At 45.7% G+C, this 27,808-nt stretch overlaps 2 protein-coding genes across 2 annotated transcripts in view; one reads left to right on the forward strand and one right to left on the reverse strand.

The window, feature by feature from the left end:
• Nucleotides 1-27,808, reverse strand: part of LOC149355260 (condensin-2 complex subunit G2-like) — a 126,518-nt gene that overhangs the window by 45,835 nt on the left and 52,875 nt on the right. Inside the window, exons 9-13 of the mRNA XM_089583732.1 lie at nucleotides 22,066-22,188; nucleotides 20,916-21,011; nucleotides 18,558-18,641; nucleotides 15,721-15,873; nucleotides 5,723-5,945 (exon numbers count right to left, since the gene is read on the reverse strand). Coding sequence (XP_089439858.1) covers nucleotides 5,723-5,945; nucleotides 15,721-15,873; nucleotides 18,558-18,641; nucleotides 20,916-21,011; nucleotides 22,066-22,188 — 679 coding nt within the window. The remainder of the gene's footprint in view (nucleotides 1-5,722; nucleotides 5,946-15,720; nucleotides 15,874-18,557; nucleotides 18,642-20,915; nucleotides 21,012-22,065; nucleotides 22,189-27,808) is intronic.
• LOC149355261 (uncharacterized) lies at nucleotides 1,072-3,844 on the forward strand. The gene is made up of 4 exons (XM_089585151.1): nucleotides 1,072-1,092; nucleotides 2,811-3,359; nucleotides 3,401-3,493; nucleotides 3,599-3,844. The coding sequence occupies exons 1-4, from the start codon at nucleotides 1,072-1,074 to the stop codon at nucleotides 3,842-3,844; spliced, it is 909 nt and encodes a 302-aa protein (XP_089441277.1).

A 27,808-nucleotide genomic window follows, 5' to 3' on the forward strand; every position in this document is an offset into this window, starting at 1 on the left:
CAAGAGCCTAGAGTCGCTTTTGAACTTCAGCCAAAGGAATCGTTCATGCTGTGACATTCCCCAAAATTTTTATCAACCTGAGTGTTTTCTACTCAGAACATTATATCCAGACTTGCATATATGCACTCATTACTGTCATGCAAAATTAGTGACAGAGTGAGAAAAATAAAGTAATTCAGAAATACAGGAATGTCACTGCATTAAAAATCTATATGGAACACAATGCAATAGACCGCATAAAAATCCCCGAAGCCACTGTCATGCTATGCTTTCTGCAAGCAGGGAAGTCAGGTAAAAAAAAAACTTTTGAGAAAACTGGCATTTTCACGGAGATCTCAGCCAGTTTTTTTCTACTTATGGTCACAAAAAACTTTTTTTAGTTTTTTTAAAGTCACTTCTGGGCTGTTTTCGGGGAAAATATTTCAAGATATAATTAGAAATACCATATGGATACGAAATAGATACCTTATGGATGTCTTTTTGCTTTGCAAAAGCAAGCCGTGCAAGCAATAGGAAATTTAGGACTTGCGGAAGACACTACACCTTATTTTAATCTAATAAAATATTGCCCATCCACAAATTGTATACCTAGCCCTGGAAATTTTGCACCACCAACCGAACAGATAAAACATTTCAAGCAAGATATCATGCAAAGTCTGGACTACATAATCTATCAAAAAACTTGATGCCAAGACCGTGTTCCCACACAACATATGTCTATCAAAAACTACGCTTTCTGATACCAGATGTCCTCAACAAATATCCTGGAGGCAGAGCGACTCAGACGAACGCTCAGGGACCCTTTCCTAAATGAAAAACTAAAATGCTAATGCCGGGCTGATTTACATGTTTGCTGTTTCCACTCCTGGTCTTTACCTGAACTCTGAAAGTCTTCAACATGTGCACTCAGATGACTGCTGATCCAGATGTTTTGTAACTTTTAACCAACCTGTTGTTTGAAGTAGTCTGTATTCATGTGCCCGTTATGTCCTAATTTACCATGACATATTATTGTGCTTCTTTTGCTGAACTATGCTCTTGCATTACGTGGTTGTGTGTGTGCAGCAGTCAATGGTGGCACGGCCCCACCAGGCAAGTCTACTACCTTCTGTAGCGTCCCCCAAGGCATTTCTGTAACGGAATGTCTTGAATAAAGAAAGAAAGTTATTTGAAAGCTGTGTCCCCCCTTAAGCACCTGTGCTATGGCCAGCATAAATTAAAAGGGACAGGGAAGAACTGCACCTGGATGGATGCCATGGAGTAATTACTCCCTTCTTACAAATCTACATCACCTTGGAGGTTCCGCGAAACATTGCACTAACACCATTTCCATTTCGAGTTCTAGATCAATTCGGTCACACCCTACTATCCGTTAAGCCTTCCTGGTTGCTCCGCTGGTAGAACAACTGCCCCGGATAGGTGGTGGTCCTCAATTTGTTTAGTATGATGAATTTTTCTTCCGCAAGTTTTTGTGACAGCTGTATAGATTTCCACTGTAGCCATATATAAGCCCGTTGTGGCAACCAGCGGTGCGGGCAGGGCACATTTCCTCTTCTTTCTTTTTCTCGCCCTTTCTAATATGTGTAGCCATACAGCTGCACTTGGGTGCAATTACTTTCTTGTTACAGAGGGGAGGGAGAGTGAGAAAGAATAAGGGAGAGAATATATACAACTATGTACTGCAAGGCCTAGCGAACAGCACTGGTGACATGCACTCCTTAATATATACAAGCTGTGGGGGCACAAATTCAAGCTGTCACTGAATGCAGAGGCAATGGTAGTTTGGCCACTACTAGCAAAGCTTTTGCCCGAGGAATAGGATAACGCACTGCATTTCACATTGAGTTAATGGTTAATTTTCCTCATCAAAGCTCTAGCAGCAGCAGCAGCAGAAGCTTGCACAAGCATGTATAATGGTGTGCAAGCGCTTTTAGCGCATCTGGCAAAGTATGACAAACTATTACCCCTTATGTAAACCTGATCGTACAAGCGTAAATGGAGGAACGGTGCCTAACGTGGCAGGCTATAACACCAAAAGAAACTAACCTCATGAGATTCACAAAACACACTGAAGTACTACCATTTACCACAAAAACCCGCGTATAATGCGAGGCTTTTTTCCCATAGTTAGCATCCTAAATTTCCGCCTCGTACTATTTGCGGATGCGAACAAAAATTTTCAAAGTTGCTCCAAGTTTTGGTTTCGTTATTGCGGCGTGCCTATGGCTTGGCTTTGCTATTGGCGCGTGGCTACGGCTTGACTTCGTTACTCTCGACAAACGACATCGCTTCTTTGTTGATCTGTTGGGTGCGCCGGGCGGTCGCGGTGTGCCATGTGCCTGTTGACAACGCACGTGCTTCCATGTAAGGCATGCTTCGTGAAGTGGATATTGTTTTGGGGAGCACGATGTCAGGGTCTCGAAAACAGTACTCGGCTGCTTTCAAGCGAAAAGTGATTTTAGCTGTGGAGAACATCGGCAACAGTGGGGCTGGGAGGCAGTTTGGTGTCGTCGAAGGAAGCATTCGTGGATGGCGACGACAGAAAGAAGCCCTTTTCACGTGCACCGGAACGCGACGACGCTTTCACGGCCCGTTGATGTTTGTGTAAACAAACCATTCAAGGATGCTGTCAAGCAGTGCTATGCACAGTGGATGCGCTCAGGTGAGCCTGCAGCGACGCCAACCAGGCGGCTGAAGCGGGCTTCGCGAGCCACGCTGTGTAAAAAGATCTGCTCTCTACGTGGAGACACTTGGCCCTCCCCAGGGCCTCCCAGTTCTCCCCCCCCCTCCCAACCCGACCTCCTCTGCAGGTCACCCTGGGCCTTGACGGAGTGACGGAGCGTCACTCCCCTGCTGCAGCACTCCGCCAGACCACTGCTGCCTTCCTGGAAGAGTGCAAAGGGACCACCCTCATCTTCACCGATGGCTCGGTCTTGCCAGCCACAGGGCAAGCAGCGGCTGCTCTGGCGGTGCCCCAACTGCAGCAGACCCGGTCCTGCAGACTCTCCTTCCCGGGCAGCTCCACGGCAGCTGAGCTGGCGGGTCTCCACCTGGCAGCAGACTTCATCGGGTCCACCACACCACCTGGTCCCGTAGCTGTCCTGTGTGACTCCCGGCCTGCCCTCCAGCTCCTGAGCAGGCCCCATATCTCGCAGACATCGAGGAGTGTCCTGCGTGCCCACCTGCACGCCCTTGAGGATGCTGGCTACCAGGTGTCCCTTCATTGGGTCCCTGGCCACACCGGCATCCAGGGCAACGAGGATGCCGACTCCCTCGCCAAGGCGGCCCACAACGATGGGTCACCAGTGACCACCAAAGTGGCCCCGCATGACTTTGCCTGGCAGCTATTGAGGCGGGCGGTAAGGACAAAGCACCCTGACAGGCGAATCTCTGCGTGCAGGCCCTTCCACCGGCTCCCAGACAAGATCCCCCGCAGGGAACGTGCCCTCCTGCTGCGGCTTCGGATCGGATGCTCATGGACGCCGACAGGCAAGTTCGTAGTTGGAATGGCCTCCTCCCCTGCCTGTCCATCGTGCGGGGATACAGGCACCCTGGGTCACCTGTTGGGTGCATGTCCTACTTTTGCTCTGCCCCGTAGCCGTCTCTGCAGGCTACTGTGCCCTCGGCCTGCCAGCAGACACGGAGGACCAGCTGCTGTTCCCGGCCCGGAACCTCCTGTCCGCCTGCCGGCTCCTGCTGGCCTACATCAAGGAGACCGGCCTTGACATCCTCCTCTAGCCCGAGGAGCCTGGACCTACAGCCAGAGGCCTGCGGCCTCCTGGACCTGCAGCCCCTGGACCTGGACCCTTCTAGACCTCCGGCTCCTCCCAGCCACATGATCTAGGAGGCTGCCATCCCCCCTCCCTGCCCGATGCTTGCACACTATCCCAGTGCACCGAGGCTTCCCCTCCGCGAGCTGTTGTTGCGGCGGCAGCGCTACTTCAAGATCCCTCCCCCTGCGAGGACATCTCCAAAGAAATGTCCAAAGAAAGCGCTGCTCAAGAAGAAAGTGATTGAAGTGAAGTGCGGGATGTGATTTGAATAAATGTCTTCTCTAATCTTTCCTCACTCGTATTATAGGTGGGTAACACTTTTTTTTTCCATTTCACGTCTCTAAAACTTCACCTCGTATTATATTCGGGTTCGTATTATACGCGGGTTTTTATGGTACGTGCACAACAGCGAAGTGATAGAATCTGTAGAGTCTTACAAGTACTTGGGTGTCTAACACCTGACCTACTGTGTACTGTTCACATTAAAAGTATACTAACTAGCACCAGCACCTCACTTGAATTCATTCAGTACCTACAGGAACACCAAGCTTCTTACTTTTACTTCATTGTTTAATCTAAATTAGAATACGCATTGCTCCAGCATATGGAGTCCCCATCACTTTAAAATAAGGCTGCATTGTTTGTCTCGGGGCAATATTCACTTGGCTCAAGCATCTCTGAAAAGCAAGTTTTACCTTCTTCCATTAAAGAATGCACGTGAAATATCTTGTCCAGTGTTCTTTCATAAGGTTTATCACAATCCAAATAATTACACGGCACAATTAATTAATAAGTACTGCCTATCTCTTTCAGCAATCAGCATTCGGAGGCGTGCCTTCTTTCTATTTCTCAGTGCGCAACCTGCGTCAAGGCCAAACACTGGCGACAAAGCACTAATGCTTTTGCCTTCACAGAACATGAGCAGCCTTAAGTGCCCTCTGAATTTTTTTTTATGAACAGTGCATATTTGCCAAATGTTTAGTACTGGTTGGTGTAGATGTGTGACGTTAACTTTATTATTTTGACTTTTCAGTTAATTTATATTGCGTACAAAAAAGTGCGGTCATTTTTGTACCTTGTGGTGATGTTTGCACTGTACTTCGGTGCTTGTTTGCCCTCCCCCCAAAGTAATAATGCTTTCTTATAATGGGCACTCATGTAAAATAAAATTACTGAACTATGAAGGACTGAATTATTTCAACCGCAAGAAAATTTTGAGCCCAGACACTGCAGTGGCAGCGAATTTATAAAATATGCTAGTAATAAGTTCGGCATGACTTGGATAATAACCCTTAGCTTTGACTTTTTACTCCCCCACAACCATTTTGTAAGTTAATCAATACCATATATATCAAACCAGAAGGGGGTGCTAATTTGCCATCGGAAATTGGCAGCAGATGAGCTTATATGTCACCTAAAAGCATGCAAATAGTGCAGCCATGCAGGCAGCGTGCTTCCTGCAGCGACACGCCACCCGCTGACATACTGGCAATGCAATGACCACTGGGTGTTGTCAGCCCTAGCTCACTTCTCGCATCGAAGCCGCAGTGGAGGGTGCTTCTGGACCGGCCACCACTTACCATAAGAAGTCTAATTAGGAGGAACCTCACTAGTAGGAGCATGCCACACAATTCGATATATCGAGTGTTCCACTGAATGGGACTTCGATAAATGCGAATAGTGCTATAGTTATCTTTTAACGGAATGTTCTGATCATTCTATATAAACAAGAACTCGGGTATGTCCAAATTTCACGTATACGGGATCAGTTGATGTACAACCGCATGTGGGCCAAAGCCATGTTCATGTCAATCTTTTTAAGATTAACAAGCATGGAGCTTGATGAATATATACAAGGTAATTGTAATTTAGTCATGAGGCTGTCAAATATCTGTCAATGTTCAGCAGTACCAAATGATCACAAAGAGCAGAGTAAAAGCGGTTCTCACTGATGGGCAGTAGGGGAGCGATGTCGGTCAGATGGCTGTAGAAAACGCGGAATGCTCCAGGGTTGAGAGAGTGCAGTAGCAAGCAACGGTCCAGATTCTGCCGCTTGCTAGCTGAGGGGTTGAAGTAACTGTCCCGCAAAAGTTTTGCCACCACCAAGGACAGATTTGGCCTGCTCTCAACCATCAGTGGCAACAGGTCGTTCGGAGGGGCCACGTCCCAGAACTGCAACACACAAAGACAAACACGGGCGCTGCAGTGAATGCTGATTGTCACTGTGTAATATAAAAGAAACTGTACAGAACATTGTTAGTAAGCCTCCAATCATTTATAAAGTGCAGGAACAGGAAAAAAAAAACCTTGCCATGCTCATTTGTGCTTACACAAATTATGGCACATCATCTACACCGACAGCTCACAGGCTGTTGTTGTCTTGAGCCAGTACTGCTGTCACACGGACACTTTCCATCCCGACTGAAGTTACGAGCACGCTCCACATACACAATACTACATGTTCCTACTCCATCCCAATCGACGAGTTGGCCTGCTAAACCACAGGTGGTGCTGTGCACCCATGTGGTTGTATACAGGGTGAGTTTCTTTAATGTTTACAGATATTTAATTTAATAACCATGAGAGATACGTCTGTGCAGTCTGAGCAGGTGGATTACATAGCAAAGCAGAAGTCATGTATGTGGTCGATCTCATAACTCTACAATTAATTAACTAAAATTAACTAAACTTTTTATTTTACGATTTTAGGGGCAAGGTTACATGAAAGGCAAGGTTTCATGTGTTTATGACAGGTGCCATGTTAACAACTAGTGAACTTCTGCTCTTCATGTCCATATTTGAACACCCTTAGCTTGGTGTGAGGATTGAGGGAGATTGCAGGTTGTATTTTACACAAACTCACAGGTACAAACAATAAACGAGGCGGCTTTTATAGGAAAGGAAACCAATTTCAGTATGGGCGTGAAAAAAGGAAAGGAACAAGAGAGCAACGCAACAACACACGGGGGAACAGAACAAAGTTCTTACGAAAAATACAGGAAAAAGAAAGTCAAAGCGGAAAGCCACACTACTTGTCTCTCATACGAGCATCGAGCGGGGAGGACTGGCTGGGTGTCGGGCAGTCAAGGAGTCTCTTGGCGTTCCAGTGTCGATGCACTGTTGCCGGCATTTCTCCGTTGGCCTTCAACGCTACCGCAGCGTCAGCGTCGGTGGGCTCCCGGCACGGTTCCCAGGTCTGGTATCCCGGAAAGGTCACGTAGGCGCCAGAGGCGGCCTGTGTGGAGCAGCTGACGGATGGACGGAGAAGAGTGGTGCCTGGGCCTGGTGGTTGAGGCTCTCGACGATGGATGTCCAGGTCTGGTGGCCCGGACGTCTGCGGCTAAGGCCCAAGCCCGGAACTCGGGGAGCCAGCAGAATTCGTCCACGTCCGTCGCCCACCGCGCTCTTCTCTTCTCTGCCACGTAATCCTCTTCTACCTGTCCCGGCGTTCCCCTCCGCACGCGCTCCTCGTGCTTTTTCTTCTTCTCCTCACAAACGACGCTGGGTGGCGCTATCTCCTTACACTTGGTCCTAGGTTCATATTTGCTTCTGGTCTTCATGTGCGTACTTTAAAGACAAATACTGGACATGCAAAAGCACTTTCCCTTGGCATCGTACTCCCTTATAACAAGGTTTGCCTATATTAACAAAACAGCTTTCAATTTTAAACAACAAAAACCTCAATCATCTGGATCTCAAGAGACAGAAAAAGAAGTCGCAGTGAACTGAAGGGCTCCCCCCATCATCCCCCCGCCCCAAAAGAAAAACCATTTGCATCACTGCAAATTTATTTTGTAAAAAAACTGGGCATAGTCGCCCCTTTTGAGGCAAGCCGCACCGCAACAACCATTTTCTGCAGCTCCTCTAAATGCTTTATTATGTAAGCACCACCAGGAATGTCGAAGCAGAACTGTTCCAGAATGATAAGGTCTTTAATGGCATCTTCCACAGAGCAATGCCTTAGAGATGGAGCCTCCTCATATCAATACAAGCGTGCATTTATTGCATGTTAGAAAAACCACATAGATAGGAGCACGAGAAACATGTCTGTGGCGGAGCAACTAGCGTCTGAAAGGACACAAGCTGCGCTCAGCTGCATGGCTGATGGGCAGCTGATAACTGCAGTCACCCTGGATTGGTGGCAAAGGTCAGAAAACTTAACTGTGCAGCCGGAATATTTTTGGTTCAATGATGGAGGCCTTCCAATGCTTGATTACATGTGCATGTCAAACATGCACGGGCAACACTACATCTTACAAATCAGGTTTGAGGAGGGCTATTTGGAAGCCTGGGGTGTGGCCTAATCCCAGCGACCAGAGCCAACAATGCACTCCCTCACCAGAAGAGGATTTGGCCGCCCTGGTGCAGTACTTGGCCCACCAGATAATCCCTAGCCATCGAAAAAAGGTGCCCACATCTGGGACAGGGTTATGATATGGAAGAGGCCTTTGCCATGCGGTGGGTGTAGGTAGGCTGATGATGATGACTTGGAAGACTGCCGTTCCGGATGCACCTCAAGGAGGCCCCCTCTCTGGGAGCCCATCCAAATTAACTAGTGCCATCACAGCAGTGTTTTAATTAATGAGCACTCGGCATCATGGCCTTACACAGGTCTGTGGCCCAAATTATCCAGATTTTCAATTTATTTGAACACAGCAAAAATATGTGCACAGTAAACACAGCCTTTCACTGTTTAGGGCTGAGGTCCCATGCTAATGGGGCAAGAGGAAATTTTTCACAATGATTGTGCAATCTCTGTGACCTTCCTGCTTAAGACAAACACAAGTTTTAACTCATTAGAAAGATAAATGTGGTTGCTTTTAACAGCATGTCTTGGTAACCACATTTATTTCTGACATGATTGGAGAGAGCAAAAAACCAAGTGCATAAAACAATACTTTTGTTCTACTTGCCTGCTTGCATCACATTACGCATAAAAGGGCTGCTTCGGCAGTGTTTAAATTGAGTGCAAAGACTTCTGCGGGCAGTGTTTCCGTGATGATGGGCAACATTGAGCAACAAAAACAAAAAGTCTACTAAGGGTAACTCAAAGAAATTTTGCACACTTGACAAAATATGCATGATCCATAATAACCGCTGCAGTGGCTCACTGGTTAAGGCACTCGTCTGCATCTGCTGATCCGGTGTACCCAAGTTCGAACCTGGCCACGGCGCCACGTTTTGATAGAGGTGAAACACCAAAGGTGCCTATGTGCTGTGCAATGACAGTGCACATTAAAGATCCCCAGGTGGTCGAAAACTATTCCGGAGCCCTCCACTACGGCACCTCTTCCTTCTTTCACTCCTACCTTCCTCCCTTCTCTCGGGTGTCCACCAAGGGTGCCTATGTGCTGTGTAATGACAGTGCACATTAAAGATCCCCAGGTGGTCGAAAACTATTCCGGAGCCCTCCACTACGGCGCCTCTTCCTTCTTTCACTCCTACCTTCCTCCCTTCTCTCGGGTGTCCACCAAAGGCGCCTATGTGCGGTGCAATGACAGTGCACATTAAAGATCCCCAGGTGGTCGAAAACTATTCCGGAGCCCTCCACTACGGCACCTCTTCCTTCTTTCACTCCTACCTTCCTCCCTTCTCTCGGGTGTCCACCAAAGGCGCCTATGTGCTGTGCAATGACAGTGCACATTAAAGATCCCCAGGTGGTAGAAACTATTCTGGAGCCCTCCACTACTGTACCTCTTCCTTCTTTCACTCCTACCTTCCTCCCTTCTCTCGGGTGTCCACCAAGGGTGCCTATGTGCTGTGCAATGACAGTGCACATTAAAGATCCCCAGGTGGTAGAAACTATTTGGGAGCCCTCCACTACTGTACCTCTTCCTTCTTTCACTCCTACCTTCCTCCCTTCTCTCCGGTGTCCACCAAGGGTGCCTATGTGCTGTGCAATGACAGTGCACATTAAAGATCCCCAGGTGGTAGAAACTATTCGGGAGCCCTCCACTACTGTACATCTTCCTTCTTTCAATCCTACCTTCCTCCCTTCTCTCGGGTGTCCACCAAGGGTGCCTATGTGCTGTGCAATGACAGTGCACATTAAAGATCCCCAGGTGGTCGAAAACTATTCCGGAGCCCTCCACTACTGTACCTCTTCCTTCTTTCACTCCTACCTTCCTCCCTTCTCTCGGGTGTCCACCAAGGGTGCCTATGTGCTGTGCAATGACAGTGCACATTAAAGATCCCCAGGTGGTAGAAACTATTCGGGAGCCCTCCACTACTGTACCTCTTCCTTCTTTCAATCCTACCTTCCTCCCTTCTCTCGGGTGTCCACCAAGGGTGCCTATGTGCTGTGCAATGACAGTGCACATTAAAGATCCCCAGGTGGTCGAAAACTATTCGGGAGCCCTCCACTACTGTACCTCTTCCTTCTTTCACTCCTACCTTCCTCCCTTCTCTCGGGTGTCCACCAAGGGTGCCTATGTGCTGTGCAATGACAGTGCACATTAAAGATCCCCAGGTGGTCGAAAACTATTCCGGAGCCCTCCACTACTGTACCTCTTCCTTCTTTCAATCCTACCTTCCTCCCTTCTCTCGGGTGTCCACCAAGGGTGCCTATGTGCTGTGCAATGACAGTGCACATTAAAGATCCCCAGGTGGTCGAAAACTATTCCGGAGCCCTCCACTACTGTACCTCTTCCTTCTTTCAATCCTACCTTCCTCCCTTCTCTCGGGTGTCCACCAAGGGTGCCTATGTGCTGTGCAATGACAGTGCACATTAAAGATCCCCAGGTGGTCGAAAACTATTCGGGAGCCCTCCACTACTGTACCTCTTCCTTCTTTCACTCCTACCTTCCTCCCTTCTCTCCGGTGTCCACCAAGGGTGCCTATGTGCTGTGCAATGACAGTGCACATTAAAGATCCCCAGGTGGTCGAAAACTATTCCGGAGCCCTCCACTACTGTACCTCTTCCTTCTTTCAATCCTACCTTCCTCCCTTCTCTCGGGTGTCCACCAAGGGTGCCTATGTGCTGTGCAATGACAGTGCACATTAAAGATCCCCAGGTGGTCGAAAACTATTCCGGAGCCCTCCACTACTGTACCTCTTCCTTCTTTCAATCCTACCTTCCTCCCTTCTCTCGGGTGTCCACCAAGGGTGCCTATGTGCTGTGCAATGACAGTGCACATTAAAGATCCCCAGGTGGTAGAAACTATTTGGGAGCCCTCCACTACTGTACCTTTTCCATCTTTCACTCCTACCTTCCTCCCTTCTCTCCGGTGTCCACCAAGGGTGCCTATGTGCTGTGCAGTGACAGTGCACATTAAAGATCCCCAGGTGGTAGAAACTATTCGGGAGCCCTCCACTACTGTACCTCTTCCTTCTTTCAATCCTACCTTCCTCCCTTCTCTCGGGTGTCCACCAAGGGTGCCTATGTGCTGTGCAATGACAGTGCACATTAAAGATCCCCAGGTGGTCGAAAACTATTCCGGAGCCCTCCACTACCGTACCTCTTCCTTCTTTCACTCCTACCTTCCTCCCTTCTCTCGGGTGTCCACCAAGGGTGCCTATGTGCTGTGCAATGACAGTGCACATTAAAGATCCCCAGGTGGTAGAAACTATTCGGGAGCCCTCCACTACTGTACCTCTTCCTTCTTTCAATCCTACCTTCCTCCCTTCTCTCGGGTGTCCACCAAGGGTGCCTATGTGCTGTGCAATGACAGTGCACATTAAAGATCCCCAGGTGGTCGAAAACTATTCGGGAGCCCTCCACTACTGTACCTCTTCCTTCTTTCACTCCTACCTTCCTCCCTTCTCTCGGGTGTCCACCAAGGGTGCCTATGTGCTGTGCAATGACAGTGCACATTAAAGATCCCCAGGTGGTCGAAAACTATTCCGGAGCCCTCCACTACTGTACCTCTTCCTTCTTTCAATCCTACCTTCCTCCCTTCTCTCGGGTGTCCACCAAGGGTGCCTATGTGCTGTGCAATGACAGTGCACATTAAAGATCCCCAGGTGGTCGAAAACTATTCCGGAGCCCTCCACTACTGTACCTCTTCCTTCTTTCAATCCTACCTTCCTCCCTTCTCTCGGGTGTCCACCAAGGGTGCCTATGTGCTGTGCAATGACAGTGCACATTAAAGATCCCCAGGTGGTCGAAAACTATTCCGGAGCCCTCCACTACTGTACCTCTCCCTTCTTTCAATCCTACCTTCCTCCCTTCTCTCGGGTGTCCACCAAGGGTGCCTATGTGCTGTGCAATGACAGTGCACATTAAAGATCCCCAGGTGGTAGAAACTATTTGGGAGCCCTCCACTACTGTACCTCTTCCTTCTTTCACTCCTACCTTCCTCCCTTCTCTCCGGTGTCCACCAAGGGTGCCTATGTGCTGTGCAGTGACAGTGCACATTAAAGATCCCCAGGTGGTAGAAACTATTCGGGAGCCCTCCACTACTGTACCTCTTCCTTCTTTCAATCCTACCTTCCTCCCTTCTCTCGGGTGTCCACCAAGGGTGCCTATGTGCTGTGCAATGACAGTGCACATTAAAGATCCCCAGGTGGTCGAAAACTATTCCGGAGCCCTCCACTACTGTACCTCTTCCTTCTTTCACTCCTACCTTCCTCCCTTCTCTCGGGTGTCCACCAAGGGTGCCTATGTGCTGTGCAATGACAGTGCACATTAAAGATCCCCAGGTGGTAGAAACTATTCGGGAGCCCTCCACTACTGTACCTCTTCCTTCTTACAATCCTACCTTCCTCCCTTCTCTCGGGTGTCCACCAAGGGTGCCTATGTGCTGTGCAATGACAGTGCACATTAAAGATCCCCAGGTGGTCGAAAACTATTCCGGAGCCCTCCACTACTGTACCTCTTCCTTCTTTCAATCCTACCTTCCTCCCTTCTCTCGGGTGTCCACCAAGGGTGCCTATGTGCTGTGCAATGACAGTGCACATTAAAGATCCCCAGGTGGTCGAAAACTATTCCGGAGCCCTCCACTACTGTACCTCTTCCTTCTTTCACTCCTACCTTCCTCCCTTCTCTTGGGTGTCCACCAAAGGCGCCTATGTGCTGTGCAATGACAGAGCACATTAAAGATCCCCAGGTGGTAGAAACTATTCGAGAGCCCTCCACTACTGTACCTCTTCCTTCTTTCACTCCTACCTTCCTCCCTTCTCTCGGGTGTCCACCAAGGGTGCCTATGTGCTGTGCAATGACAGTGCACATTAAAGATCCCCAGGTGGTAGAAACTATTCGGGAGCCCTCCACTACTGTACCTCTTCCTTCTTTCACTCCTACCTTCCTCCCTTCTCTCGGGTGTCCACCAAGGGTGCCTATGTGCTGTGCAATGACAGTGCAGATTAAAGATCCCCAGGTGGTAGAAACTATTCGGGAGCCCTCCACTACTGTACCTCTTCCTTCTTTCACTCCTACCTTCCTCCCTTCTCTCGGGTGTCCACCAAGGGTGCCTATGTGCTGTGCAATGACAGTGCACATTAAAGATCCCCAGGTGGTAGAAACTATTCTGGAGCCCTCCACTACTGTACCTCTTCCTTCTTTCACTCCTACCTTCCTCCCTTCTCTCGGGTGTCCACCAAGGGTGCCTATGCGCTGTGCAATGACAGTGCACATTAAAGATCCCCAGGTGGTAGAAACTATTCGGGAGCCCTCCACTACTGTACCTCTTCCTTCTTTCACTCCTACCTTCCTCCCTTCTCTCGGGTGTCCACCAAAGGCGCCTATGTGCTGTGCAATGACAGTGCACATTAAAGATCCCCAGGTGGTAGAAACTATTCCCGAGCCCTCCAATACTGCACCTCTTCCTTCTTTCACTCCTACCTTCCTCCCTTTTCTCGGGTGTCCACCGAGATATCTGAGACCGTTACTGTGTCATTTCCTTTCCTCAAAACAAATTTTCAAACAATTTTTTTGTCCACAAATGTGCTAGATGAGCTAGTGTTTTGTCAGACCTGAAGCTATTGAGCCTTTAATATCCACAACTTTTTTGTCATTTTTTTACCTCTTGCAAGGCATCTGTTGTAAATAACTCTCCATTGGTGCCAAAAACTCCACTATATTTACTAAGATTAACATTCCATTTAAACGCTACAGAAGCAGCACTCTTATTGGTGCAGTATTTTTCCTGAAATAGCGGCGCAAGCAGGCTGGCCGAACAAAAGTACTGTTTGATGCACTCAGTTTTTTGCTCACTCCACTCGTGGCAACAATAATTACTATTACCAATGCATACAGTTGAAAAGCAAATACTGCATTTACTCGCATAATGGTTGCACTCGCGTAATGATCGTACCCCCGAATTTTGTTGGCAAAATTCAATTTTTTTTTTATTCCCCTCGTAATAATCGCACCCCGATCTTGCCGCTGTAATTTGTTGTCTGCCAAGTCTAGCTGACGATGATCGTACTTGCCACCTGTCTGACAGATGGCACGTGCAGATGACCATCTTGCTCTGTCAGCATTGCAGCGGCAGCCGCCTGTTGGCTGGCCTGCAGTCACATGGGCAGTCAAACGCGGTTATGCTTAACCGCGGATACCAAGCTTAACTGCGGTTACCTAAAATCACAGTTCGGCATTGTCACAAGGCTCACCACTGTTCTGGGTTGCCATGCAACGAACGAAGTGACACAGTGAACCAGAGCAAAGCGACATTTGCAAATATCTTGCAGCGCAGTTGACGCAGTGTCAAGAGTGCCATTCGATGGTGGAGTCCGGTTGCAGCACTGCCTCCACAGCCGAACACATTGCCCCGCCGCTCGCAAGCCGCCTGCGCCAAGGTATCATCTCTACGGTGAATACTTGGCGCCAGCGTCAGAAAACCGTGCTAAACTTTCATGTTCTCATAAATAATAAGCCCTGGGATACGGGAATGTCAAAAATGACCTCCTTGAGGGTCGCTAATCTGTACCGAGTTGCTGCTAGGAGTAATAACTGCGATACAAACTAGTATTAAGTTCATAGCTGCGTAGCAGCTGCCGCTGCTGCAGCACAACTGACCAGATCTGCTTGCACGCCAGCTCTGCTGCTAAGGCGTCCCTGAAATCGATCATATATCTTTCTTTCTACATCAGACAATGAGGATGTCAGTAAGGCAGTGCCATAAGTAGACCATTTCGTATAGTGTTGGTCAATTCAAAAGCGCCGTCCGCTGTGGCTTCGACACGAAACAACTTCGGCCTAGCGACGATTAGGGAGTCGCACACCAGAGCTCCGTCGTCCACTGCGCTCGCGGGCGGCACCATTGCGGTAAGCACGCGGAATCCGCTGCTGTGAGCGTTGCAAATGTGTCACCTAATTTAACGCTACGACAGGGACCGGACATTTTTCGGAGTAACGGCGGTAAAATGAGTAGCTTGACCACCGCAAGATGTTACTGTTGTACGCTGTTGCTGCGCCTTCACATGAGATCGAAGGCTGCATAAAAGCGGCATCGCGCGGCACTATACACACTGCCTATTTTGATGCATTGCCCTTCAAACATGATTTAGTGCGAAGAAAGTATGTTCCTGAAGCAGGCCAGCTCGTGCGTTTTTCGCACAATACCTTTTCGGTTAATGACGTAAACCGGGGTTGCCAAGCTTGGTTCGCGATAGCCACTTTAAGCGGCGTAGCCGCGGCTAGCGCACCCGTGTGACACGGGTAGCCTGACCTGCAACTTGTTTGCGTTTTCAGTGTTCAAAAATTTTTTGAACAAATTTTCCCCTGCGTAATGATTGCACCCCTAAATTTGGGTCAATTTTTTCTTTTAAAGTGGGATAATTATGCGAGTAAATACGGTACAGTTCTTTTTCTAATGAATTCAATCTTGTTTTCCTATCTTAAGCGGGAGGGTGCAAATGTTGCGACTGTGACTGTGCAAATGTGCAAATGACCGTGCAAATGTTGCGAAAAATACACAAGCGGAACCCTATAACCCGAAGAGACAAACTGCACTGCAATTGTTTTGTTTTCGCAATAATTGCAGCCAAGAAGTGTTCAGCAGCATACCTTAAATTCTGGTACACGGTGTGCTGCCAACAAGAGGGAGACATAGGACAGCTGGACAGAGTGGGTGTCCTGCAGGCTATTATCTTTGTTTTTTGCAATAAGGGCTTTCAGCAGGTTGTGAGCCTTTGGATTGCGGACCATGTAAGCAAGTCCCTGGAAGAGAGCATTTATCAGAGCACTTCTCAATCAAATGCACGCACATGACAGTAGCCAACATGAAGCACAATGAGAGTCTCAATGAAGAAAAGCAATATAGGCCTAACTGCAAAGCATCGTTGTGCTGATTTCTAATCATTATAAATGATAGCACAAGAAATGTCATAACACAACCAAGAAGAAAAAGAATGGCTGGGTAGGAAGAACTTGTTGTGACTACCACAAAAGAGAAGAATGAGAAAAAATCTCACATTTAACTGCAGAACAATCAATCATGATGTACGTAAGCGCCAAATGAATAAAATGGCAATTAAGAACAGAAAAAACAGTACATATGATAACTGCCACACATTGCTCTGCATAAGAAATAGGTTTCCTAAGCTAAAATTGTCTAATTCAACAGCAGTACCACAACAATAATGCAATACAAGAGCAGGAATAAATTTTCTGCCAGAGATGTAGCAGTTCTGCAATCCTACCCGATTTCAGAAATATCAAGGAAAAAGATTCTGCGTTGTGTTGATCCATTGATCCTGTATTGATCCATTGATCCAACACGGCAGTACTACAGCGAACTGCTCCTAGGGTTAGCCCTAAGTAGAAGCATGTTTGTTTTAAAATTTCGCTATGAACTCATGCTTGTCTACTGACAGTGGCAGCCTCATGTGAGCCAAATACTACACTCATCCCTCGACTGTGTAAAGGAATAAGCAAGATATAAGGAAGAAATCACTCTCTGGTGTTTGAAACCATAAAGTGTGAAAGTGGAGCACTAGACAGGCAACTCGCTTTGGATAGAATTTCAAAGTATGAAATCGGCAATAAGCACCCTTGTACAGTGGGCAAGTGACCGAATTAGAAGCACAATTTTTCAAATTAGTCATTACAGGCAGGCAAGACACAGCAAGTGCCATGTTACATGTGCAGAAAACAAATTAGAAAAGTTTGCCAGTCATTATCACTTGAGTGTTAATTCATAAATTTGTGCCCTTTTGCATTTTTTTTTGCTCATCAATTTTGTTAATCGTGTGCTACTTTAAATCTGAATACAACAAATTTCTAACCCTGTGTATAAGTGGAAAGTGAGACCAATGAGCTAGCCTTTTCTTACATGCCCTTTCTGCAAAGAAATTAACCACGCCTTGTGCTCTTTTGTTTGTAACCAGTAAACGGAAGGCACATAATGAAGGTTAAGCCGCTATAATTCCATTCTATTCGTCCGATTCTATTCATGTGACTAATGGTGAATTCCAATCGCAGGCCCGGAGCGGTCTGCAGGCTCTGTGAGAGAGCGCCTGAATCCGGCGGAGAGCGCGCGACCTGAAATTGCGATTGGAGTACACTTGCTCTGGCCAGAGCATGCAGGTGGCGCTCGCGAACTGCTCGAGGAAGTACCCGTCATTTCTTGCGCTTGCCCGCGCTTTTAGCGTGCGTGTCGTCTGCTTTTCGAGCGTAGCTGCAAGAGGTAAAGGCAGTGAAGGTTACTCCCGAAGCTACTGCTCTCCTACTCGCTGTTGTCAAGCAGAGCGAGCGCCTGTGCGCGATTCACTTTTGAGTCCATATTTGCGGGGGATGCTGATCGTCTGCTACGGAGCGCCACTGACAAAGAACGGCACGCAAACTTCCGGTCGACTCCGCCGATTTCGGCAGAGCAGTCCCAACTGCTCCACGGAGCAATCTCGGCTCGGCAACCGCTCCCTATCTACGATTGGAAGACGCGATCCGTGGCTCAGATCTGCGTTTGGAATACAGTTGCTCCGAAAAGAGCAGAAAACGTTGGTCCCGAAGTGCTCTAACTCTGCGTTTGGAAGTCATCATAAGTGATTCTACTTACAGCTAGCGACTGAACGGGAAAAAACGAAGTGCAAAAAAAAAGAACGCAACAGAATCGGAATGCAGTCACATCACCCTCCTCACTTAGTGGATAACGAAGCACCACATCACCACACATGCACCCACATGCATGCCGTAATAAGACGTGTCATCACAGAAATAACCATGCATAAATTTCTTTGCACTTGAAATGTACCCATTAGTCATGTTAGCCCAATGATGCTTTTTGTCAAATAGCACGTCATATTTACACAGGCACTTCTACATTAAGGAAACCATCTTTGACAGCTCGATGGCTGATGTTAACGGCACTGTCATGGTCCTGCAAGTGTTCCACTACAGCAAAGAAAGTTGCTATTCCCGTTTTCACTGTGTATTGACGGCAGAAAATAAACTTGCGCAACACTTCATAGCTCATCTACACAGTTATACTGAAAACACCCATGGAGCAGCCCTCTTAATTCTGCAGCAAAACTCTGACAACAATGTCTTAATGTGTAGGTGAACCACATGCAATGGAGCCAACAAATTGGTTCTACATGCACCAGTCCTTCTCAGATTAGTTCACGCTGCTGCAGGGGCAGTGCATTGTCAATTTCATGAAACTCACCACTATCACAAGACAACAGGAGACACTCAAATCTGTCACAGTGCAAGTAGATACCATTAACAGCCTTTTGAGCAGTCAAATACAGCATTACAGCACAGAAATAAACCTATATATTGCATAAAGATTGTATTTCATGCAATCATTATGCAGTACATTCACTTTAAATAGTACCAAACAATTCACACAAAGAAAAGAACACAAGCTTTGTCAGTACCACCACACAAATTACCCTTCTCACCTGATTAACTCGAACTCTCGATTCAAGGGAGTTCAGGTCCAGAGCATTTTTGTTGATCAAATCATTTGCAAGTGACTGTCGTTCCTGTGAAATGTGAGGGGGCATTGATTAGTGTACTGCAAAGCCTATGCCACATGGCAATTAATTACAGTGTAATCCAGTACAATAATACCAGATATAACGATATATCACTTATAACGATCAAAATTTTTAGATATACATAAATTTTCCATTGCCCCTTTATGAAAATAAACCATATATAATGATACAATCATCAGTGAAATAACAAATACAATGATAAAATTCTTGTCGTCCTGAAGGTGTTTACTACGCAAACTTGCCTGAAAGTCTGATAAAAAATAAAACTGAAGCAAATAACGTGAACTCTTCCTAAGTGCTGCAAATGGTCCGGCATGGCAAAATCGCATTGCGTGCCCTCTTACACACCGAGCATTATCATTGTCGCAATTGCTAGAGGGAGGCGGGAAGAGCCTGTGTGGCCGCCACAGCGCAACGGTTCCTCACGCCAACATACTTTCTGTCTGTCTGTATTCGTGAACTGGGCCCAAAGCGCAGGCAGCGAGCCAAGATGCTATGCGCCGATTACACTGCGGGGTGTTTCTCTTGACGGGATCTCTGGTGGGGGTGGCCCGCTTGGCGCTGTGCGCCCTTGACAGGAGCGTTGGTGGGGATGGCTGCATGCATACGGGAATACGTGGGTAACGTGGACGTGTTCTTTTGGTGTATTTTTTTTTGCCGGCCCTGTACACAAAAATGGTGACAAACATACTAAACTATCACCAAGCCTATGAATGTAACAAAGTTTATATATATATATATATATATATATATATATATATATATATATATATATATTCCTGAGCATATAATATCAAATCATCCCTCCTCATTCCTTCTTCCATGGCTTCAGAAAGCATTACTCAGGTGAAACACAGCTGGCATCTTTCACTCACATTCTCCAGAGCGTCCCGGACTGGGGCGGTGTTGTCGACTGTATATTTTTAGATGTTACTAAGGCTTTTGGCAAGGTACCCCACAGTCTACTGCTCTTTAATTAAACAGCCTTTACCTGGATCCTAATGTTCTCGCATGGATGAGGAGTGTTCTTACTAATCGCTCCTAATATGTAAACGGTTAATAAAAATGGCTCAAGCAATACCCCTGTCTATTCTGGCGTGCCATAAGGCACCGTTCTTGCTCTTTTACTCTAATTTATATCAATGACTTACCCACCAGAATTCAATCGCATTTGGCCATTTTGCCGATGACTGTAATTTATCGTAAAATAACCAATCCTGATAATTGAGGCATTCCTCAATCAGACCTTAACTCAGGAACTGCATGGTGTCAAGATTGGCAAATGACTTAACTCTGACAAGTGTAAAGTAATGCATGTGTCTCGAACTAACTCTCAGGTCTTTTCTTATAAACTACAGAATTCTCCACTGAAACAGGTAACATCCTACAATTGGGAGTTGACATCTCATCTAAGCTATGATGGGAACAGCACATCAACTCTATTACTAGCAATGCTAATCATTCACTAAGTTATCCGAAGCATAATTTCTCAAACATTTCTTCATTCCTTTAACTACAACTTTATAAAACACTTATTCATCCCAAGCTTTGGTATGCGGCATATGGGACCCTGGTATTTGGTATATGGGACCCTGGCCTTGATTTTCTAATAACCACAATCGAAGCTGTTCAAAATCGGTCTGCTCATTAGATACTCAGTAATTACCATACTGCCAGCACAACTAACATGAAAAACACGTTACACCTGCCAGCACTGTCAAAGATGTCAGATACTCCAACTATGCCTGCTATATAAAATATACTATCATAATACACTTCACTACCATTTGCTTCAGCGGCCCCCTCATACATCATCACGTCACATCGACTATCATAAAATTGGATTCGTTCCTCCCGCGTTCAATTAATGAGTGGAACCATCTTCCCAAGGCGCTAGTGTCTATAACAGATATTAGCTTGTTCAAAAATGTTTTAACAGCTCATTTTGGTGTTCCCAATTGATTTTTTGCACTGCTTAATATTTTTTCGTAATGTTGTATATTTTGGCGTTCCTATCATAATCATTTTTGCACTGTTGTTTTTCAGTTTGATATTATTGTATGTCTGTTTTTCTCTTACTCCTGTAATTTTATGCATTCCACTCCCCTCTGTAACGCCTGACCTAGGCCCTAAGGATATTACAAATAAATAATGATATTGGTTACAATGATCGAATTTTCAAATTTTCTCAATATCTTAAGTGAATTGCACTGTACTGAGGTACGGAAAAAAGAACATTGGAGCAGCAGTTTCACTCACATGGATGGGAATAATTTCAAAGAAATCCGTCAGCACTCTGCATACACCCCTGATTGCCACTACTCGAACTTCTGGAACAGGGTCCTCTAGAAGATTCTGCAGAACAGAAGGTACGACAAGGACAGAGTAGGTGCATGTTCTGTGTTTATTGGCGCATAAGCGACTAAGGCAATCATGTGCAAAATGCAAAGTTTAATATATGTTTGCTTGGTCGGAGAGAAATGAAATGCTTTTTGAAAGCTTGCCCTCTTTTAAGAACAACAGAGGAAATTTCGACAAGTGAATTGTGTACTAAGAATAAGTGAGGGTGGAATGGGATCTGTTCATTAAATTGCGGGAAACATTTTTTTCTTAGTTTGTCGAGTATTGTGCATGAAAATAGGATGCGATTTGTTGTGACCATCTCTCCATATAGTTCACGTGTATGTTTATCTTGCTTTAAGAGAATGAAGTAAAGTGTTTAATGAGTGTTCAACATAAAAGAGACAAAACTACTTCAATTAAGTGTTCTCATGATTTTATGATTTCCATTCCTCAATGTTCAGCTTCCCTAGGTGTAGTTTGTTGTTTACATCGTTATCCCACAAAGCCTGCCATTTCGCTCTGTTTCGCCGAGAACAAATTTCATGCAATCTTTATGAGTTACATTTATGCTGTATTCTATAGCATTACAACACCCTACAGCACATGCATCAATTTTCTCACTGCTGCTGATTCCATGGCTAGGCACTCAGCAAAACTCAATTAACATGTCCTAGTGTTTGAGCTGTTATCGCATTATGAATTATGTTTCCTATTATGGGTTGGACTGCATTTCTGAACAGTAGTGTTGTGATTATGCTAAGCAATTCAGCATAGATAACACTGTTTTCAATGTTTTCCTTTACTATTTTTACACTAGCGCAGCAGCGGCATAACATTTCTGGAGGGAAAGAGGGGCATGTGTAGTATAGCATCTAAGCAGGAAGGCTCCTAGGATTGGAGTCAATGTTTTAAAAAGCACAGAAATTAGAAGTTTCCACAGATATCTGATTTTGGTCACTGCTCTGACAGCATCTAATCTCTTCTGCTTCAGGAACTGCCGCCAGACTAGCTGCAGTGAAACAGCAGGCCCCGGAAGACCCTTTCCCTTTCTTTCCAAGAAACTCACATGCATTGTCTTGAAGTGCTCTGCCAACTCTTGCTCCATCAGGGGAGCTGCAGTGCTCTCCAGCAGTGGGAATGAGTCAAAAAAGATTCTGGCAGAGCTGTGGCGTACCTTGTAGTGTAGCGCCTGGATCAAGAAAAATAAACAGGGGAGGCGTTACTTGCAAAATAAAATAGACCACACAGGACTCACCGATTCTGTACTTGACAAGGAGTTTAGCATGTGACGCAAACAAGCTCACAATGTGCACACCAGTGGATACAACCAGTGTAGTGTTGGCATTTTATGGAAACACAACTGCCAACCGTCACATGCATTTATCCATACCACTAAAAATTTCTCAATTATCTTCAATACACAAACATCCCATTCCAAACCTGCAAACAAACTGTAATACACAGATCACATACCAACATGTCAGCGTGAAAAGTAGAGGTGTGCAATCATGCTTGAAAAGCCCAGTATTAAAGAGCTACAGTTGAACCTCAATAGTATAACAAAGTCAAAGAGGCCCAGTGCTTTTTTCATTATAGCTGTTGCTTCGTTATAATGGTCCGCAACCTTAGCTGCAACTTTCACGTGCCAGTGGGCTTACCTTCTACTGTGTATGACAAGGATAACAAAGCCGGCGTTCAGTGTGCTGCCAATGTGTACCAAGGAAGCCTTCAACACTCGCACTAAGCTCCCATGACGAGGCTGAATACATGTGCACCAACCAGATATGTCAGCCTTGCCAATGTAAACCCATGCTTTCCACAGCCCACATGAACTTTCAGAGCCTAGCTAATAAGTCTTGGAAGAATAATGTCGTAAAGGACAGGGAGAGGCACATTCAGAATATTAGCTTTGTTTTCTCGGTCCTAAACCCGATATGGACCTCTCAGAAAGAGAGCGCGTACTAGTGGCTATTTCGTCCAGAGTACCGTACTTACTTGACTCTAATGCGCACATTTTTTTGGGGAAAAAATTGTTTAAAAACGACAAGCGCGCTAGAATCGAGTATAAAAATGAAACTATGCCAGCAACAGCCTATTGTCATTGTCATAATAAAAAGCGGCTTGGTATTTCTTGTGCACCAATATTCTAGACATCGCCTACCTAGCCTACCGCAGTTGTGGATACAGATAGGCCTTGCGAGCATCTGATGTGTACAAGAGCAAGGTGCCGACCTTGACTTCAGCCAACATGGAAGCGTCCGTTGTGACGAAGACCCACCAAGTTCACTAAGATGCTGAGTTAAAAAAAAAAAAAGGCGAGCTTGGATGCAGCTTTCCAGGCAAACCCTGGCCAAGATGGGAAGCCCCGCACCGAGCGTGCAACCATCAATGAAGCTCCTGTTCAGGGCGCAGCACAGCATCTTGGCTTTCTGCCAAATTCACTGAGCATGCTGCCACCACCAGAGCTCCAGGTGGAAGACAAACGCTCTGATGTTATAGGAGCATCTGGGCACTCTGCCAGGGTCTGCAGTACGGATGGCGAGGAAGACTCAAGCAACGTGCAAAGAAAAGCTAACACTTTAAAATAAGGTGACCGTGTGTATCAAAGTTAGAAAATCCGGGGCGTGCTACAATCAGTCATTGCACTTTTATTGTTTTTTTTTGCCTTGAAAATCTAGTGTACGTTACAATTCAGGGAGAGTTAGAATCAAGCAAATATGGTACTTGTTTTTGTTGGCTTCACCACACAGCTCACAAAGAACGCAGACAACACTTCTTCGCATTTTATTTATTTTATTCAAGATATCCCTAAAGGTCCTCTTTCGAGGGTATTACATAGGGGGGTAGTGTACAGCCCGCCAAATCTTTAGCTAGCATGCCTGACGGCTGCTTTTTCTGTACTCCTGCGCTTTGGGATGAAGCAAACTTGCAGAACGCTCAATATGTTGGGGGGTCAGGGCTTTTCAATCTGTTCACACAGCTTTTCTCCTGTCCTCCTTGCAGGATCTGTTTGTTGTAGAATGAATTTCAATTTCAATTAAGCACGGGCTTAGTGAGCCTGTGCTTAAATTTGATATTTCCGCAAGTTTGCTCTGTCATGAGCTACAGGAGCATGAAAAACGCGGCTGTCACGCATGCCAGCTAAAGATTTGGCCGGCTGTACAGTGCATGTAAAAAACTTCACAAACAAGGAAAATATACAATCAGAAACCTAGTTGTAAAATGGAAGTATAAATTAAACACCTTCGATTAAATATAAAAGCACATGAGAGTGAGAAGACTACAATACAAATCATAGGCAGCCAAAAAAAAGAATGTCTAGCGAAAAACGACAGGAACGCCTAGTGGAGAATGCATATGCCAGACCAAAAGCTCTGGTCAATGGAAACTGTTTTACTGTTTCTTTTTCTACTGCTTGGTCCTGTGAAACCAGCAAGACCTCGATACCATCAAGCACACTACCAAACAATTTTAACCATGCGACCAAGCTGCGAAAACGGAAACTAAACCGCACATGGAGCTAGGGAAGCTGAGCACACTCTGTGGGCCGTGTGCAGTAAGGAGGTTAGAAAATGGGGGAAATGCGATTTGCCACATCAAATCAGTATGTAAGTGTTGGGCACCATTACAAATTAACATACTCAGCAAGAAATGACCAATGGGGTTCAGTGGAGGTTCGTTATATCCCACTGCAAGAATATAAAAACAAGATATCAAATACATAGCATTCTACGGGGGCTCCCAAGAGGAATCGCTATTCCTTCGTTGTATTCTTTATTTTGTTATGAACAGTTTCATTACAGCCAAGTTTGACTGTATAAAAACTACGGGTGTCCAAATGGCACTTTTTTGAAACCAAATCGAATAGTGAGAGGAACAAATCCCCATCATCATAACTTTCTCATAAAAGTCCCACAAGGGACATTATCTTTGAATACGAATAGAATAAAAATTGAATATTTGTGTGATTACACATTACTTTGCAAATATTTGCAGGAAACGAATATTCATGCAAAACAGCAAAGAACTAGTTAGTGGTGGCACTGCAAGTCGTAGAATTAAAGCTGTAAATGACGAAAGACATACCACTGACCTCCACTAGGGGACACACAACACGAAGCCCGTATATTAACTCTATGAATGTCATGTCATATGCAGAGGACAATTAAATGACCTCCCACTGCTTATGATGGCAGTGAGCAAACTAGAGCCAAATCTCAGCTGATGACAGCAATGAGAGCGAGCCACAGCCTCCAATACAGGACATAAAGGCAGGGTTTGCTAAGCCTGGCTGAACCCTGTTGCATCGGCCAATCCTAAAGGCCATATATACAAGCATTATAATGCCACCACATGAATGGATTGCGTTGCAGCACTGAACCCACCTTCCCACAGAGACAGATAATGGCAGCATTCTGTGCAGCATCAGAGTGGATCGTTTTTGAAACAGTGGCCGAAGAGAACTACAGCGTTCCCTATTCAAACTCCAAGCCACTTGTTTTAAAACTATTCGAGACCTTGAAAACAGATTTGATTTGTTGTGAATAATTTTGAACATTCACTATTTGATTCATTCAGCGAATATGAAATAGAAAAATAATTGATTCGCTGTTTGAAAATTTTGAATATTGACATGCATCCTTGTACTGTTTATTCGTTCACACTCAAAGCCACCGGCATTATCAATTTGTTTGTGACTCGAGATGCAACCAGACTTGTCTCGACTGATCATGGTCCCGCACAACTATTTCCACATTTTTCCAGATTGTTGCAGTTGCTTTTACGTCTTTATCTCGAAGGCTCCTTGCCAGCTTTAAACTGAGGGCGGCCACAAACAGCAGGCATTCTGTTCGATGACCGCAGAGCATGCTTGTTGCTTTCGCCACCACCAAATCATTCAGTTCACTGAGGGCACAGGTCAGCCCAATAAAGTTTTCTTTTGGAAGCCCTTTTCGCTGCCTTCCTCACTGCTGGACTGACACCACTACATGACAATATTCGCACACCCCTAGCAAAAATTACAAAAAATGGAGAAATTGCTTCGAGGTGTGCTTCACGGAATTCGTGGTATTCAACACTTTCTGCCTTTTTTGTTAGTGAACTCTGACCCACATGCAAAAAAACTGCAATGATAAAAGAATGCCAGTGTTCGTTGATGGTGCTAGAAGCGATATCCTAAGATGTCAATCCAGAAAGAAAATACATGCGGTAAATGCAAAAATAGAAATTCTTGGCATACACGGATGCCGGGTAATGATCTGGGCAATGAATTCTCATGCATTAATCTGAATTAACACAGTCAACTGCTTGCAAATGCCCTGGTACGCTGCAACTTATGCGAACTACCCTTTACCAGCAGTGACAAATACATACATGTGAAGTTCAGGCCAACAAAAGAATGTTGTGCGATACCGCATGTGTGATACCGCATGTGCGATACCGCATGTGCGATACCGCATGTGCGATACCGCATGTGTGCTACCGGCCACGATTAGCCTTTATATGCTGCTTTGTTATTCACAATAAACTGCTGAAAGTTAGCGCTCATTTGTCTCTCATCTCTTTCACCGTCCTTGTCTTGTGCGCTTCAACTTTATATCATGTCTCACCAACGTGCCCAAAAAACCACTTTGCTGCAGCAGCAGATGCAATAATGCAAAGTATGGCTGGACCAGACATGAAAATGATGAAGTGCATGTCACTACTGAAACGTACTTGACTTGCCAACTATTTCTTGCTGTAAGGTGGCTGACACAGCAGAAGGGCCTACAATGCCAGCATTTTGAATGCCAACAGTTTGACACACGTATACCTTTGAGACACACGTACCTCAAACAACCGTTCCCGGTGTTTGCAAAGCTCCTTGGACATTGCTACAGTTGTGAAGCAGCTGCACTCAAAGGCAGCAATATAAAGTATGGCCCTTTTTACTAACAAGCACTGTTATATTTAAAGAAGCAATTTACCTTGATGGCAATTTCGTTTATGTATGATATATTGTTTTTGAGCATGTTGTGCTTGTTTGCAAGTAGTCTACGGCTATACTTCTCCTCATAAGTTCCCTGCAGAACTATGGAAGGTAGAGACCTCCTCAGCCAATCAGGAGAGTTCATTAAACATGTTTCTCCATGCCTTGTCGTCTGCGTGTCGTCAGCTCATGGCATACACAGATATCGTTAGAAATGAGTATAAATGAACGCTGTCTACATACCATAAGCATATGTATGCTTACGTATGCTAAACGCAAGCATTTTGTGCAATTTTATGCCATCTGTCACATTCGCACATTTATTTCAGCATATGCAAATGAAGACACAACAATAAGTTCAGCCTAATGGCACCAATTCGTTGTTAGAATGGGAGCCAACAAAAAACTGCCCTGCCCAATAAAACATAGAAAGCTGTATATGCCCTGCAGGACCAATGTGGCCTACAGAATTCCACTATCATAAGGGATGTGTTACATAGGCCAAACTGGCCAATGTACCAATGCTTGGGTCATGAGTTAAACCTCGTTATAGTAAAATCGAAAAAAGTCAGAAATTTTGTCACATCCAGATTTCCATTACATGCAGTTTTCGCGAGAAGAGTCAAAAGGACACAGCAGAACAGAAATCAAAATAAGAAATAAATGCAGGTCAATTCACCTTCAAAGTGTCTACAGAAAACAGCGTTACTCGATGTCATAAACGCGGAGAAACGTTTCAAGACCGCACGCATAGCGCGACTGCGGCAGCAGCTGCCGCCCTTCACTATGGCTCGCGCAATGCTGCTACGAGTGGCAGTTCTTCCCTCGGTTCCCTCGGAGG

Source organism: Amblyomma mixtum, chromosome 3, assembly GCF_055824585.1.
Source record: "Amblyomma mixtum isolate Tamu chromosome 3, ASM5582458v1, whole genome shotgun sequence".
NCBI lineage: Eukaryota > Metazoa > Arthropoda > Arachnida > Ixodida > Ixodidae > Amblyomma > Amblyomma mixtum.

What these genes read in the sequence shown, in the direction of transcription:
- LOC149355261 (XM_089585151.1), top strand. Translation starts at nt 1,072, where the DNA reads ATGGTGGCACGGCCCCACCAG. An exon ending in TGGTGGCACGGCCCCACCAG is followed by an intron (nt 1,093 to 2,810) that starts GCAAGTCTACTA and finishes CCTCCTCTGCAG; the next exon opens with GTCACCCTGGGCCTTGACGG. An exon ending in GGCAGCTATTGAGGCGGGCG is followed by an intron (nt 3,360 to 3,400) that starts GTAAGGACAAAG and finishes CTCTGCGTGCAG; the next exon opens with GCCCTTCCACCGGCTCCCAG.